At 40.4% G+C, this 15,775-nt stretch overlaps 1 protein-coding gene across 1 annotated transcript; it reads right to left on the bottom strand.

Moving 5' to 3' along the window:
* Positions 1–5,008: 5,008 nt before the first annotated feature.
* Positions 5,009–11,018, bottom strand: ZSCAN9 (zinc finger and SCAN domain containing 9). Its single transcript, XM_012664340.1, is given in 3 exon segments — positions 5,009–5,625; positions 10,269–10,416; positions 10,599–11,018. Coding segments are annotated over 3 exon segments (1,185 nt in total).
* Between the last annotated feature and the right edge of the window lie 4,757 nt (positions 11,019–15,775).

A 15,775-nucleotide genomic window follows, 5' to 3' on the forward strand; every position in this document is an offset into this window, starting at 1 on the left:
TTTTTTTTGTGGTTTCCTTGTGATGGTTATCCATTTTTCCTTGGATATCATTGAGCTTACTTATAATCCATGTTTGGAATTCTTCTTCTGTCATTTTAGTATTCTGGGTCTGGTTAGTGTTCATTGCTAGAGAGCAGGTGTTCCTCTTTGGGGGTGTGCTTTCCATTTGATTTTTCACACTGCCAGAAATCTTTCGCTGGGTCCTTCCCATCTGGATCCGCTGTTACTTTTGTTTTGTTCTGCCGCTAGAGGGAGCCGCTAGTATGTTGTCCACGGCTCTCTTGATGGGAGGAGTTACTTGGGGAGCTTGTTTTGGTCCCTTGCTGGGCTTTCTCTGTTGGTAGCTGACCGGAGGCAGAAATACAATGGTACCCGGTGACCTGAAGCAGTCTGGCGAGGAAAGTCACTGGGCTGTCAGCTATTGGTCAGTGCCAAATCCCCAGGGACTGGCACTTGTCGCAGAGGGGGAGTGGCTCTTTATGTCTCTCTGCTGCAGACTCGGAGGCCAGGCAGAAGGCACTGGCCAGGGGGAAGGGGCGCTCCACCAGACTGCCCAACGCCCCAGTGCTTTCAGCCTCCGCAGGCGTCCTCCCCCCACAGGCAAGGAGGCACTCAGAATTCAGAGGAGGCACTCAGCATTCACCGCTCAAAGAAACGGGCCTGGCCAAGTGGCCCCAGGTCCCGGCAGGGCAGAGCTAGCTGCGAGAGTTCCCAGGCTAGGGGAAGGGAGCCGTTCCGCACCCGCGACCTGCCGTGGTCCCCGAGCTGGCTCTCGCCGGCCCCCAGTGCGCTGGCTCCAGAGGGAGCCGCTCACGGGCTGGGAGGTACCAGATCAGGGAGTCAGCCGAGTCACCAGGGTGCTCCACCGTCTGCTTTGTGTCTCCCTCCCCCGATCTCACGCCAGTCCAGCAATAGCTCTCGCTTCTACTGGCCCACCCTGAGCAATCCCAGTCGCCTGTGGCAGTTTCCAGGTTAGAGTCCTCTACTCAGTAATCACCTCCCCGTTCAGGACCCACTGGGTGCCAGAGACCAGCTTCCTGAGTCCTACCTGCCTCCCGCGGTAGCCCAGCCCAGCTCCTCCCCTGTCTGGTGCAGTCCTGACACGGAGCTCCGGGAAGTTCAAGATGCTTCCCGCTCGTGTCTCCTCTCTGCTGAGTCCCACGTTTCCGGACCCAGTTCTACATCCACTTCACACAAGCCCCTGCCTCTCGGTGGGTTTGTAAGTCAGTGGGGGGAGCTGGACTGTCTCGTGAGGGACTTGTCCCCGTGCACTTACTGGCCAGGCTGGCGCGACCGTCTCGCTCTCCACTCTCTATTGTCTGTTGGCGCTTTCCAGGTTTTGTATTCCTATCTCCCGTTCGCTTTATTCTGTTTCCTGATTTGCGTGTCCCCCGCTGAATCTCCACCGATTCACCTCACTGTTTTCGAAGGAGAGTGATCCGATCCTGTGTAGCAGACCGAGATCTACCTCTCCCTCTCTGGAAGCAGGGATTCCGGAGGCTACCCTAACTCCGCCATTTTTTCTTTCCTATATCGCATTTCTTTTTTGGGTTCTTATTATTAAGTGTATTTATTTTATGATTGTTATTACTTCTTGATGATTATTGCTTTTATCATTATAAAGATTTATCATTATCATTATAAAGATTTAAAAAACTATAAAGATTTAAAAAATCTCTAGTAAATATTTTAAAAGTCTATTTCATCTGATGTTAGTATTTTCATTCAAGCTTTCTTATGGTTGCTGTTTGCATGATACATCTTTTTCTTTTACTTTCAAGTTATTTATATCTTTGAATATAAAGTTTGTTTTCTGTAGACAGTTTATCATTCGATATTGGGATTTATTTCCATCTTACAATCTCTGCATATCGATTAAATTATTTGACTCATTCACATTTAATGTAACTATTGATATATTTGGACTTATGTCTACTATTTTACTTTTTGTTTTCTATATGTCTTGTGTCTTTTTTTGGCTCCCTATTCCTCATTTTTTTATTGTTGTTGTTGAGATGGAGTCTCGCTCTGTCACCTGGGCTAGTGTCGTGGTGTCAGCCTAGCGCACAGCAACCTCAAACTTCTGAGCTCAAGTGATTCTCCTGCCTCACCCTCCTGAGTAGTTGGGACTACAGGCATGTCCCACCACGCCTGGCTAACTTTTCTATTTTTAGTAGAGCTGGGGTCTTGCTCTTGCTCAGGCTGATCTCAAACTCCTGACCTCAAGTGATCCTCCCATCTCAGTCTCCCAGAGTGCTAGGATTACAGGAGTGAGTCACTGTGCTCGGCCTTGCTATTTGTTTTTGTTTTGGGCATTAAGTGAATATTTTCTGGTATAACATTTTAATTCCTTTAGTGATTTGTTTCATTACATTTTTTTGAGTTTCTTATTTTCTTAGTAGTCCCTCAAAGGCTTACCATATATAGCTTAATTTATGAGAATCAACTTTAAATTTACACTAACTTAATTCTACTGAGATATAGAAATGTTACTACTATCTAGTTCTATTCCCTCTTCTCCTTGATTGTACTATTAAATATTATATAGTCAGCTGTCCTCATCCTGGAGTTCTGCCTTCTCAAATTCAACCAATCACAGATCAAAAATATTTAAATAAATAAATAAATAACAATAAAAAATAATACAAGATTTAAAAATACCGTATAACAACTATTTACATGGCATTTACATTATATTAGGTATTATAAGTAATCTAGAGATTATTTAAAGTATAGTCATTCCTCAGTATCTATATGGAATTGGTTTCAACACCCCTTGCAGATGCCAAAATCCATGAATGCTCAAATCCCTTACATAAAATGATGTAGTATTTGCATATAATCTACACACATCCTCCCATATACAGTCATGTATTGCTTAACAACTGAGAAATGCATTGTCAGCAATTTTGTAGTTGTGTGAACATCATAGAATACACTTACACAAACCTAGATGGTATAGCCTATTCCTCCTAGGCTACAAACCTATACATCATGTTACTGTCTTGAACAATGTAAGAAAACACAATGGTAATTGTGCAATAGGAATTTTTTTTAGCTCCATTACAATCTTATGGAGCCATATTGTATATGCAGTCCTTTGTTGACTCAAACATCGTTATTCAGTGCATGACCATACTTTAAATCATCTCTAAATTACTCAGTGCATCTCTGTACTTTAAATCATCTCTTATAATACTTAATACAATGTAAATTCCATGTAAGTAGTTGTCCTCTTATATTTTTTAGGGAATAGTGACAAGAAAAAAAGTCTGTACATATTCAGTACAGATGCAACCATCCATCTTTTTTTTTTTTTTTAATAGTTTTGATCTGCAGTTGGTTGAATTCATGGATGTGAAAACCACAGATATAAAGGGTTGAACAAGTATGGGAAGACTGTGTAAGTTAAGGACTTGAGCATCCGCAGATTTTGGTATCCACAGGAAGTTCTGGAACCAATCCCCTGTGGATACTGACATATATATTTGTAATGTTTGTGATATAAACCTTTTTTTCTTTCTTTTTTTTTTTTTTTTACTATTTCTGATTCTCTTCATTTGTTTCTGTGGCTTTGAGTTAACATCTGGTGTTGAGTCTTTAGCCCAGTACAGCTTTGTTCCCACCCATTTCCTTTGTGTTGTTAATAAGAAATATATTACATTTCTACATATTTAATATTATTGGCCCAACAGTGCATTTATATACATATTGTTTTATACGAGTTCTTCTTAAACTAGTTAAGAGAAAAAAGGAGAATAAATGTGCATTTATATTTTTATAATTATATAATTACCTTTACCAGTGTTCTTTGTTTTTTATGTGGATTTGAATTATTGTTGGGGATCATTTGCCTTTAGCCCAAAGAACTTCCTTTAGTATTTCTTGTGAGGTATATTTGCTTAGCACCAAATTTTCTCCATTAAAAAAAAAATCTGGGGAGTTTTCATCTTGAAGGCTCTCATGTATACACATTAAATGAAATAAATTTGTATGTCTTTTTCTCTAATTAATCTGCCCCATGTCAGTGATTTGTCAGCAAACCTTAGTGGGACAAGAGCCTGTAGTTCCAGCTACCCGACAGACTGAGGCAGGAGGGTTGCTTGAGTCCAGGAGTTTGAGGTTGCAGTGAGAGATGGCACCACCATATTCTAGCCTGGGCAACAGAGCAAGACCCTGTCTTAAAAAAAAAAAGAAAGAAAAAAGAAAAAAAGATTGGGATTTGGAGTCAAAAGCTAAGGGTTTAACTAAAGAGATGTAATGTTAGACATTAATATTAGGGGAAGCTGGGTGAAGGGTGTATGAGAACTCCATCTTTGAAACTTTTTTATAAGTCTAAAATTTCCAAAATAAAAGGGTTACTAAAAATGAAAGTTCAGAGTTTAAGCCTTGGCTCTGATGCTTGGATTTTCTATGCCTTAGAATCCTCATTTGTAAAAAGGGGTAATGATAACGACCCCCACTTCCCTGTGTAGTTGCAGGGAGGGCCAACCCTGGTTAAGTAACAGACACACTCAGCAAACAGTGAAGTACCCAGCCAATGCTGATCGCTATTCCAAGGGAGAGTCTCATAGGTGTCAGAGGGAAGCAATAAGGCAGAAAAGGTGTTTACAGTGTAGGCACTGATTAATGAGCAACACCAAGACCCATTTATTATAAGACATCAGTGGAGCTCTATGTTATCTTTAGGAATTTAAACACAGATACCAGATCTTTCAGGCATGTTGGTTCTAGCAGTACCATTCATTACATTATTAGGAGGGCTTAGCAGCCATCTCAAAGAGAATAAATAAGAGGGACAGGGCGTAAGAATAGGAAAGGGGTAAACGTACAAAAGGGAATGCAGCAGCTTCAAAAACCCAAACTTTCCTCTTAGGAAGTCCTTGGACCATAGTCGGTAATTGTTTCAAACACGTTTAATGGAGACAGGAAGAAAGAGGCATTTTCTAGCCTTACCCTACCCCACATGACTTGGCCAGTGATCTGGAAAACTTGGTCATAGCAAAGACTAGACTAGCTCAGTCACTGTATGGATCTTCTGATGGTGGATGAGGTTGCAGTGGCGATTAAAGCTTTTCCCACATTTAATGCACTGGTGAGGTCGCTTCCCTGTGTGGCTTCTCTGATGCTCAATAAGAAACGAACACTGACTAAAGCTCTTACCGCACTGGCTGCATTGATAGGGCTTTTCTCTCTTGTGGATTCTCTGATGCTGGATAAGACCTGCACTCTGACTGAAGGCCTTCCCACACTCCTTACAGTGGTACTGTTTCTGTAGATTGTGGATTCCTCGGTGATTAAAAAGACCAGAACTCCAACTGAAGGTTTTCCCACACTCATTACATTCATAGGGTCTTTCTCCTGTGTGAATCCTTTGATGTCAAATGAGACCTGAGCTCTGAGCAAAGATCTTCCCACATTCACCACATCTGTGTTGCCCCTCTCCTAAGGGGTTTCCCCACTGTCTCTCTATCAGACCCTTACATTCACCAGCTTCTCCATGTTGGGGATCCTGGTTTGATACCTCCAAGGTCTGTTTATGAAATATTTTCCCATGTTGTTCTACTATCTTAGGACAGTCTTTCCTTAGCACCAACTCTCTTTCCTCAGTCTTGGTCATTTCATCTGAAACAAAAAAAGACTAGGTAAATGTCACTTGTTCCCTGGGCCTGTGGGAAGGTGACTGTGTCTACAAAAATTTATCATAGAATAGGAAGGGGGTTAGAAACAGAAGGGATAGTATGGTAACACCTTCCCTAAGTAATGAGGGAAGTTTGCCCTCTTTGACAAAATGTGGCTCAGTCTGTCTCTATGTAGACTTGGGCTGGGAGAATTTTTTATACTTCTTCATAGGCAGGAAAGGGTAAAGATCAGGGTGGCTTCTCTGGAGTTTACTCTCAGAACTCTCTCTCTTTTGAAGTAAGGAACCTCAAAGTCACCCTTTCCAAAAAGTTACTTCACATATTTATTCGTTCATTCATTTCTGAAACAAGTATTAAGCTTCTACTCTTTTAGGTGCTTCAGGCAATACAACAGTCTCCCCTTATCTGTGGTTTTCTGCAGTTTCAGTTACCCATAGTCAACCATCATCCAAAATAGTAAATGATAAAAAAGTTAAAAAGGAATGAAATAATGTCTTTTGTGGCAACTTAGATGGAACTAGAGAACACTGTCCTAAGTGAAGTGTCTCAGGAATGGAAAATCAAACACCACATGTTCTCACTAATAAATGGGAGCTAAATGATGGGTATACAAGGTCATATAGTGGTATAAAGGACATTGGAAATTAAGAAGGGCGAGGGTGGGAGGGGGGTGAGGGATTAAAAACTTACCTATTGGGTACAATGTACTCTACTCTGGTGATGTGCACACTAAAAACCCTGACTTCAGCATTATAAAATTCATACATGTAACAAAAACACTTGTACCCCCTTAATATTTTGAAATAGAAAAAAAATTAAGTGGACAATTCTAGAAATAAATAATTCCTGAGTTTTAAATTATGCAGCATTCTGAGTAGTGTGATGAAATCTTGTGTCATCCAGCTCCGTCCCACCCAAAATGTGAATCCTCCCTTTGTCCAGCATATCTATACTGTATATGCTGCCTGCCCGTTAGTTACTTAGTAGCCATACCAGTTATCAGATTGTCTGTCATGGTATCACAGTGCTTGTCTTCAAGTACCTCTTATTTTGCTTAATAATGGCCCAAAGTGCAAGAGTAGTGATGTTGGCATATTGTTATAATTGTTCTACTTTATTATTGTTGTTATTAATCTCTTCCCATGCCTAATTTGTAAATTAAATTTTATCATAAGTATGTATATGCAAGAAAAAACACAGTATATAAGGTTTGGTATTATCCTAGGTTTCAGGCATCTGTTATTAGAACGTATCTACTGCATATAAGGGGGGACTACTGTACTATGACTTTCAAATCCACAACTATCCAAGGTGCATTTCCACCACAAGCCCTTGCTCTAGCGGCTTTCTCTTCCTGGAAAGCTCTGACCTCAAATAATAATATAACTCACTCTCTCACTTCCTTCAAGTTTTTCCTTAACTCTCACCTTCTCAATAAGGTCTATTTTAATTCTTCTCTTTAATACCACAATCTGTTTGCCTTATCCATAGCACTCTTAATCTCCCTTATCCTGTTCTATTTTTGCTTTATTCCATAGCACTCATCACCTTTTAACATACTATATCATCTCCTTATTTTTATGTTTATTATTGTCTCCCCCTTGCTACAATCTAATCTCCATGAGAACAAGATCTTTCTGCTTTATTTTCTGAGAATCATGCCTGGCACACAGTAGTTACCCAAAAAATATCTGTTGAATGAATGAATGAATAAAAGGGAATAGATTGAATAAAAGGCCAATTCTACTGCCATGGCCTCAACTTATTGACCCAGGGACTGGCACCTGAGGAAAAACTGACCCATAGGATTGGTTTATACTGGAGAGTATCCAGCCAACCACATCAGACTCTTCTGGGGGAAGTCAAAGGTAAAAATGGAGAGGAACAGACCCAAATTTTCTAAACACGAGAGAGCAGCTGCTGTGGTATCCCTAGGATGTCTCATGTTCCCCAGGTGTGACTCCATCTTGCTATCTACAAACCCCCCCCCCAAACAGACCCTGACCTCCTCTTTTGACCCAAACAGCAGTCTCTTTCTCCCACATCTAACTGTATTGTCCCTCACACACCAGAATAGGTACCTCTTAGGACCCCTCTGTTGTTAGGCCATGGTTCTCCTCCTTTTAGCTGGGGGATAACAACTGGTTTTCAAAACAGAAATTTGTTTACAGAGAAGAGATGGGCCACATGGGGATCAGTACTGCTGCCCTTATGCCCAAACTTCATATTAAATCTGAACTATATATGGGAACTGAGTAGAATATAAAAACTAAAACAAAACATTTCCTACCTTTTTTTTTTTTTTTTGAGATAGAAGCTTGCTCTGTCACCTAGGTTGGAGCGCAGCAGCATGATCATAGCTCCCTGTAACCTCAAACTCATGAGTTCAAGCTATCCTCCCACCTCAACCTGTAGCTAGGACTACAGGTATGTACCACCATTCCTAGCTAATTTTTCAATTGTTTTGTAGGGATAGAGTCTCACTATGTTGTCCAGGCTGGTCTCAAACTCTTGGCCTCAAACATCCTCCCACCTTGGCCTCCCAAAGTGATGGGATTACAGATGTGAGTCACCACATCCAGCCTCCACTTTTTAATAATGACTATTTATACAACCTTCATGAATTATAAAGTACTTTTATATATATTATCAAACTGACTCACTACAAAACCACTTGATGTTATTATCTCACCTCTTTAGAGAACTGTGGGGGAAAAAATAGGTATGTGTGTATATATATAAAGACTCTCTATATAGAAAAAGGTCTGGAAAATACACAGCACATTGATAAGAGTAGTTACCCCTAGGAAGTAGGATTCGGAGAACTTTCATTTTTCGCTATATAAACTTATGTATTACTTAGATTTTTTACAATTAGTATGAACTTAAAAAGAAACTCGAACTCTGTTAGTGACCTCTGGGTACTCAACTGTAGCCTCAGTAGACGCTTAATAAATATTTGTTGAATGAATGAATGGATAGATGGATGCATGGGTGGGTAGGTGGATGAACTTAGATATGCTTCCTGGAAAAGGGAGTTCTCAACAGAGTCCTAGATGCACTTTGGAAGATAGAAGAAAGGAGAAAATTGCTGGAGAATGAAAAGTCCAAGTTCATAGGAAGAGAAAGAAGGAACAAAGGAACTGACTGGAAAGATGCTCATAAAGAAGGAAAATAAAACCAGAAGGAATTTTATTCTGATGAGGTCATGGGACAAGAGGAAGGTCTACTGTGTGTATGGAATTTACTCAATGCGTACACTTTAATTTAAATCATGAGATGTGTTCCATGTAAGAGAAATCCATGATAACTATATGATTGCTAGGGCAGACGACATAGAGGCTAGAGGCAGAGAGGCAAGGGAAGTTGTGGCTTTGACACATATAGGGGGTGATGTGAAATTGAAAACAGCAGAGCAAAACCCTGCTGTAGACTGTCAGAAGGTTAACGAAATCAGTAAGAGGCCATGATGTTATGATGTGTGGGAAATTAGGAGCTGGAGCCAATTCTTGCAGGGAGAGCTAGAATGGGAAGTCAGTTGACTCAGCCCAAAGTGCCCAGTACTATATCCACAAGGGTGGCCACTGCCACAACTAAGATTACTAATGAGGAAATGGCAAGATCTGATTCCACTGGATTCTCCCATGTAATCTGCTGCCTACTGATAAGCATATCTCATATCTTTCTACTGTAAGTATGAACCCAAACTGGCATGATTTGTGATACAAGCAGCTACCATGTATTAATCATAATGCATGTCAAGTGCTTTTCATAAACTGTATTTGATGCTCACAAGTTTTGAGGTACATACTTGTTATGGACTAAATAATTGTGTTCTCTCAGAATTTATATGTTCAGGGAACACAGTTTATATGTTTCACCCTCATGTGAAAATATCTGGCGTTAGGGCCTTTAGCGAGGTAATAAAGGTTAAATGAGGTCATAAGGTGAAATTCCAATTTCATAGGACTGGTGTCCTTTTAAGAAGAGGAACAGACACTAGAATGCTCTCTCTCTCTCTCTCTGTACATACAGAGAGGAAAGGCCATGTGAGGACGGAGGAAGACGACGGCTGTCTACAAGACAGGAATAGAGGCCTCACCGAAAACCAAACCTGATGGCACCTTAATCTTGGACTTCCAGCCTTCAGAAATGTGAGGAAATAAATTTCTGTTCTTAAAGCCACCCAGTCTGTGGTATTCTATTATGATAGCTCAAGTAGACAAAGACAATACTATTATCAACCCCATTCTATAGATGAGGGAACTGAGGTCAAGTGGTCAGTAACTTGCCCAATACAAGCAGTTTCCACAAGGTGAGGCCATGATCTGAACCTATAAACCTTGAAGCCCATTCTCTAAAACTATATGCCACGGTGATTCCTGAAAGCCTTCGTAATGTAGCATGAGCCAGAAGTCCTGAGGGCTTCTAGGATGGTATTCAAGGGCATACTGCATGTAGGGGGAGGGGACAAAAATGAGCACACTAGGCACTCAAAAGCACTGAGCATTGCTGCTATCTGGTAAGGAGTCTTTGGATCACCTGTTGCCCCAACTCTGCATTTTTTGTTTGTTTTTGCTTGACTAGGTGAGATATGTTCGACATCATATAAAACCTGACCCTCACCTGTCTCTCCAATAGGATGGGCTTCCTGAGCATGGTCACATGTGAGCTGGAGTTCCTTAGGCTGGAACTGAAGGCTCAATGATGTCTGCTCTCCTAGAGGCACTATGTCTTTAGAGAGGACTTCTTGTCTGTGTCTGTGACCTACCATCTGGGGACAAAGAGACAAGATTTGACTTCTGAAAAATTAACTGTCTGAAGAAACAATTCCCAGAAAGAAGAAAGCAAGAAGGAGGGTATTTTATTACAACATCAAGGGGATACAAAGCAGAGGAAACAAGGGTCCTTGGTGTACCACATATACATCTTTGCCTAACAAATCTCGCTTCCTACCTCATGTTGTGGTTCATCAAGCTCTCTCTCCAGATCCTCCAGCAAAATCACAGCCTCTTACCCACTCTGTGGACAATGTTCCCTCACCCAGCCCTGGAGCTCCTTGGGCAGGGTGGACAGGAACTGCTCCAGTACCAGCAGATCCAAAATCTACTCCTTTGTGCTCACATGTGGCCTCAACCACTGGTAGCAAAGTTCCTGCAGTCGAGTAAGAGCCTTTCTTGGTCCAGGGGTCTCCTGGTAGCAGAGTTGCTGAAAGTGCCTACAAAAGATTTCCTTTGCCAGTGGATTATTTAGTTTTAGTCTGTATTCCTGCTTTTGAAGGTGACTTTCCGCCTCCACTTTCTTTGTCAGACACTCTTCCCATACCTTGGGAACATGCATGTCCAGGGATAAAACTTCCTTTAAGTCCATATTCATCTTGACCTTGAATAGCTTTAAAGGTACCCTCTAGTTGGAGCTATGTTTTAAGACACACACTTGGAGGCTCCTGCCTAAGCAGTAAAAATAATTATTTATAAAGAAAAATGGTAATAGCTGATGACAGAAACTGATAATGTAAGAAACTATCATATACTCTAAAGCTCTTCACTGAAAGTAAAGTGACTTGGTTACCAAAGGATGGAAATAATGGAAAAATACATGCTTATCATGTGCAAAGAGTACAGGTTTTATTCTGGTTCTGACATTTACGAATTGTATGATCTTGTGTCAATTTTTTATCTTCTTTCAATCTCAGTTTCTCTATGTGAAAAGAAATAGCAATAATTTCTTAAGAGTTCATAGAGGAATTTGTTATTTTTATTAAAAAACAAAAAAATCTATAAATCAAATTTTGATCACTTGAAAAAAATAAAAAGAGTTCATAGAGGAAACAGCCCATGAATTAGAGACCACAAAGATGACTCGGAAAGTCTGGCTAAAAAATTCGGACTTACTGAATAAAAGTCAAATTAGAGAAAGAATAAAGGGAAATACATTCCTGTCAACTAAATGAATGAACCAACATTTATGGAAGTTGTTACTTGAGTTTTCTTTAAGTAATCTTAAAAAAAAACATTTAAGGTTGGTATTATTTTCACTAAATTTACAGATAGGAAAGCTTAGGTGGACTCTTTGCCCTGTTGCTTCCTAAGAGTAATAGTAGACACTGGACAATTGTCTCCAATATGCTTTCAGATACAAGACCATATTTAATCCTCATAATTACCTTTTAAGATTTTATTACAATCATTATTATTTCATTCAATAAGAAATAGAGGCAAAGTAAAGTTAATTTGCCCAGAGTCTTTGTGAGGACAATCCTAAGAATCCAAAGAAGACCAAGGAAGACGTTTTCTGCACAGACTCAGGCAGTGCCTGAGACCCAGGAGGCCTGTGTGTCTCCAAAATGTCAGGGAGCACAGCCCAGCAGCTGAATTCCAGCTTGAATTCCAGGCCCTGTGGCAGACCTTCAGGGAATGTGAATCCAGGAGTGAAGGGTGGGAAGGGACAGATAGGAAGCCCAAAATATGCGTCTTTAACAGGCTCCTCAGTGATCTGTATGCATTGTAAGGTTTGAGAATCAAGCAACTAAAGAAAAGGGAATCAGGAACTGTCACATTCTGCACTTGAAAACCATTCAGTGTCGCTTAATTTGCTTTTAGAATCTAAAGGTGAGAAGGGTATGTGGGCTCTCCATGACGAAGGCTGCAAGGACTCTTCTTACTGTGCTTAACTTCCTCTCCCGGGCGTTTCCTTCCCAGAGTTCTAATCCTCTTGTCGTTATTACCGTGGTGGCCCTTTAGCCTCGAAGTCCTCCCACAACCCTCTCGCGTGCAATGTCCCCGCACAGACCACGACCCCCTGCCCTTGCTCCCACTTCCCTGCCCCTAAGGTTCACTTTCCACACTCTTTTCTCAACGTCGCCCTCCCCACCACCACCGCTGGTCACAGGGGCCCGACTCACCAGACCTCGAACAGACGAGGAGGGAGAGGGGGCTACTGCCCCAACGGTGCATAGGGCGCGCGGCTGGAACAATGGCCGAGCGGACAGATGCCAGCCTTCCGTGCGGGCGGACAGCGCAGAGGCCCTTCCGGGCAGGTCTAGCATTCTGTGTCTCGGAGTCCTGTCCTGCGCCTGCCTCACCCCCCAATTTCCTGGCATCTGGCTCTTTTTAAGCAGCGAATCACAGAACAACGTGGCGGGGGCGCGGCCACACACAAGTTTTAAACAGAAAACATTTATGAAGCATAGACCGTTAACTATTGAAAATGCTGATTTTAAAAACATTTTTAAAATTAATACATTATTCATGGTTAAAAAGGAAACCCTGAGACAATGCCAAAATTAATAAAGTAAAATGTGAAACCCCACCTGTCTCTCTTTAGTTCCACACCCTGAAGCAGCCACTATCACGGTTAGCTTGGAATTTGTATTTATCATTCTGAAATCTCTCTCTCTTCTTCTCCTCCCTCACAAACACACACACTGCATTAAGCTATTCTACATTTAGCTTTATCTCCCCCATTTATTTTAACGTTTTCACTTCATGTATCTTAGACATCGTTACCGGTCATGTTAGTCTAAGTGGCTGCATAATAGTCCATAAAGCACATGTACCACAATTTATTTGTCCAGGCCCCTACATATCCTTTATATAGACGTTTTCCTCCCTCCCTTCCTTCCTCCCTACTGTATTTCCCTCCTCCCTTCCTATTTTTTTGCTATAAAAGCTGTCTTGATTTTTTGCAATAATACAAAATCAATCCAAAACCAATTAAATAAACGTTATTACAAAAGAGCATAATGAGTACTGTCATTCCCAATTTTGTTATGCCAACCAGAATGATCATATTGCATAGCTTAAACTATGTTTTGTTTTGTTTCAACAGAATCTTATTATTTATTTTATTACAGCAGTAAGAAAGTATCTTATGTGTTAATGGAGGTTCCATGATGTGTTTTAATTCCAAAACCTTAGCTCTGTAAATTTCTTTAGTTGCTTTCCTCAGCCCAGCCTTCCAAGGCCATTAGATAAACTCAAGCTTCATGCTGTACCTCAATTTTTTCCAAATATCTAATAAGTATGTAATCATTAAGAGCACCAGCATGAACAAAATTTGCTCAAAATCCTTATAACTTTCTCCAATGTCTCTACAATGACTACTTGGAGACCAAATGAAGTTCACCAAGGGACGTAGGGTGGACACCACCTGAACTTCAGAGAGAGAGGCTCAAAGCAGTGATCACGACCAAAGTCCTCAGAGATATTTATTGAAGTACAATAATAGAGTAGTAGACGGGAATGGAGAAATGAGAGGAAGTTACTCAGAGATTAATAATAGAAAGAAGGAACATGTGAGGCACAAGATGTTGTTTCCTTCTGCTCACAAACTTTTGCTGCTAATTGTGTCTACTTCCATTGCTGTTTTCAGCAAGTACTGTATGCAATACTGATGTCAAAGACTCCGTTATGGCTTTTGTCTCAAGGGGTCTGACCTATAGTCTTCTTCTGGCTCCCCACACTCCAACATACCATGTTCACTTGCAAAGGTCTCATTACAAACTTTCCTAACAAACTATGAAATGAGAGTAAATGTTCAACTTGTCTTTGACTTGAATAGACTGTTTAAATATGTTATTCTCTTACATTTTGGATGCCCGTCTGTGACAAACATATTTATATGAAACTTCTCAAATGTCTCACTGGCGGTTGGTTAGGCTCTCTAACTGGTTTATATATATTCGTTGAGTAGGTCAACGTAGGATTCAGGGAGGTTCCACCCTACAGTTAAGCGGGCAGCACACTGGACTTTGCTGTAGTTAAACAGCTCTGAGAGATACTGGTTTATATCTGTTTGTTTAAGAGAAGATTCCCCTACATTAGTACTTTGATGAGTGTCCTGGGACAGAAGGAATTATTTTTAATTTAGAATTGGGACTCCTTAGTATAAATATTGAAAATGCCAGACCAGCCCAGAGACAAGAAGAAATATTGACTATAAGACAAACTATTAACTATTTCAAACATACATTGAAAATTATTAATAAAAAGATTGGGGATTACCTGAATCTAGAAGCAGGTATATTGGGATACTGACTCTGTTGTGGGTTATGCCATAAGCTAAAAAAAGAAAAAGAAAAAAAGAAAGAAAAAGGTTTGGGAGATTGGTGACAAAGATACTGAGGGAACTGGCTGGTGTGGGAATAGACCTCTTAGAATGGGTACCAAGTATACAAATATTTTCACTAACCCTCTGTGTAAGAGGATTTCAGTAAACAAGTGGGCAAGATGATCTGTTCTATGGATGTCAGCAATTCTCTTTTTGAGCTCTCTCAGGGAACTCTTGAACACAGTGACCATGGCTGCCATGCTAGAGGCTCAAAAAACAAAAAATAAAACAAAAGCCTTTCTTTTGCAAAGATTATCTTGCCGTCATCGTTGTTCAGGATCCAATTTGCAAGAGCCACAACCAATCCTAATCCCCAGATATGGGGTGTAATATCACAGTGGGAACATTCAGCCACCTGATGGCAAATTGATTACATTTGACTCTTCCCATGGTGGAAAGAACAAAACTTTTCTTTAAAGCAATAGATACTTCTTTTAAATTTTGATTGGCTTTCTATGCCTACCATGCTCTGTCAGTCCAACTTGTTGAGAGCCCTACTAACACCAGCCCCAACTTAGTTGGGCATTAAAATGAAATGATTTGTTTTTTCCAGTCCCTACTTTGAACTGGTTCTTGTGGATTCTTCTTTCCATCCCTTAATGATACCTTGAATAGATTCCATAGCTTTCTGGCGATTTTAAGTATTAAAGGTCTCATCCAGTTTATTTTTAATTTTAAATTTTATCATCTATTGAATAAGTTATGTAGCCACAGATTCAAAATGCAAGAGGTATAATAGGGCATACATTGAAAAATCTCTTTCTAATTTTTAAAGTTTTCTTGAGCATGATAATGACATTGTAGTTCTATAGGAAAATGTTCTTATTTTTCAGAGATGAGTACTGAAGTATTCAAGGGTTATGTTATGACGGCTATAATTTACTTAAAATAGTTCAGCAGAGAGAGAGAAAGGCAGGGAAGCAAATATGGCAAAACATGAACAATTATAGAATCTAGCTGATGAATACATGAGTGTTTATTATGTATTATATACATATCATATTATATATAAACCTTTGGGA

This window comes from Propithecus coquereli, unplaced genomic scaffold (assembly GCF_000956105.1).
Source record: "Propithecus coquereli isolate 6110/MARCELLA unplaced genomic scaffold, Pcoq_1.0 Scaffold882, whole genome shotgun sequence".
Taxonomy (NCBI): Eukaryota; Metazoa; Chordata; class Mammalia; order Primates; family Indriidae; genus Propithecus; species Propithecus coquereli.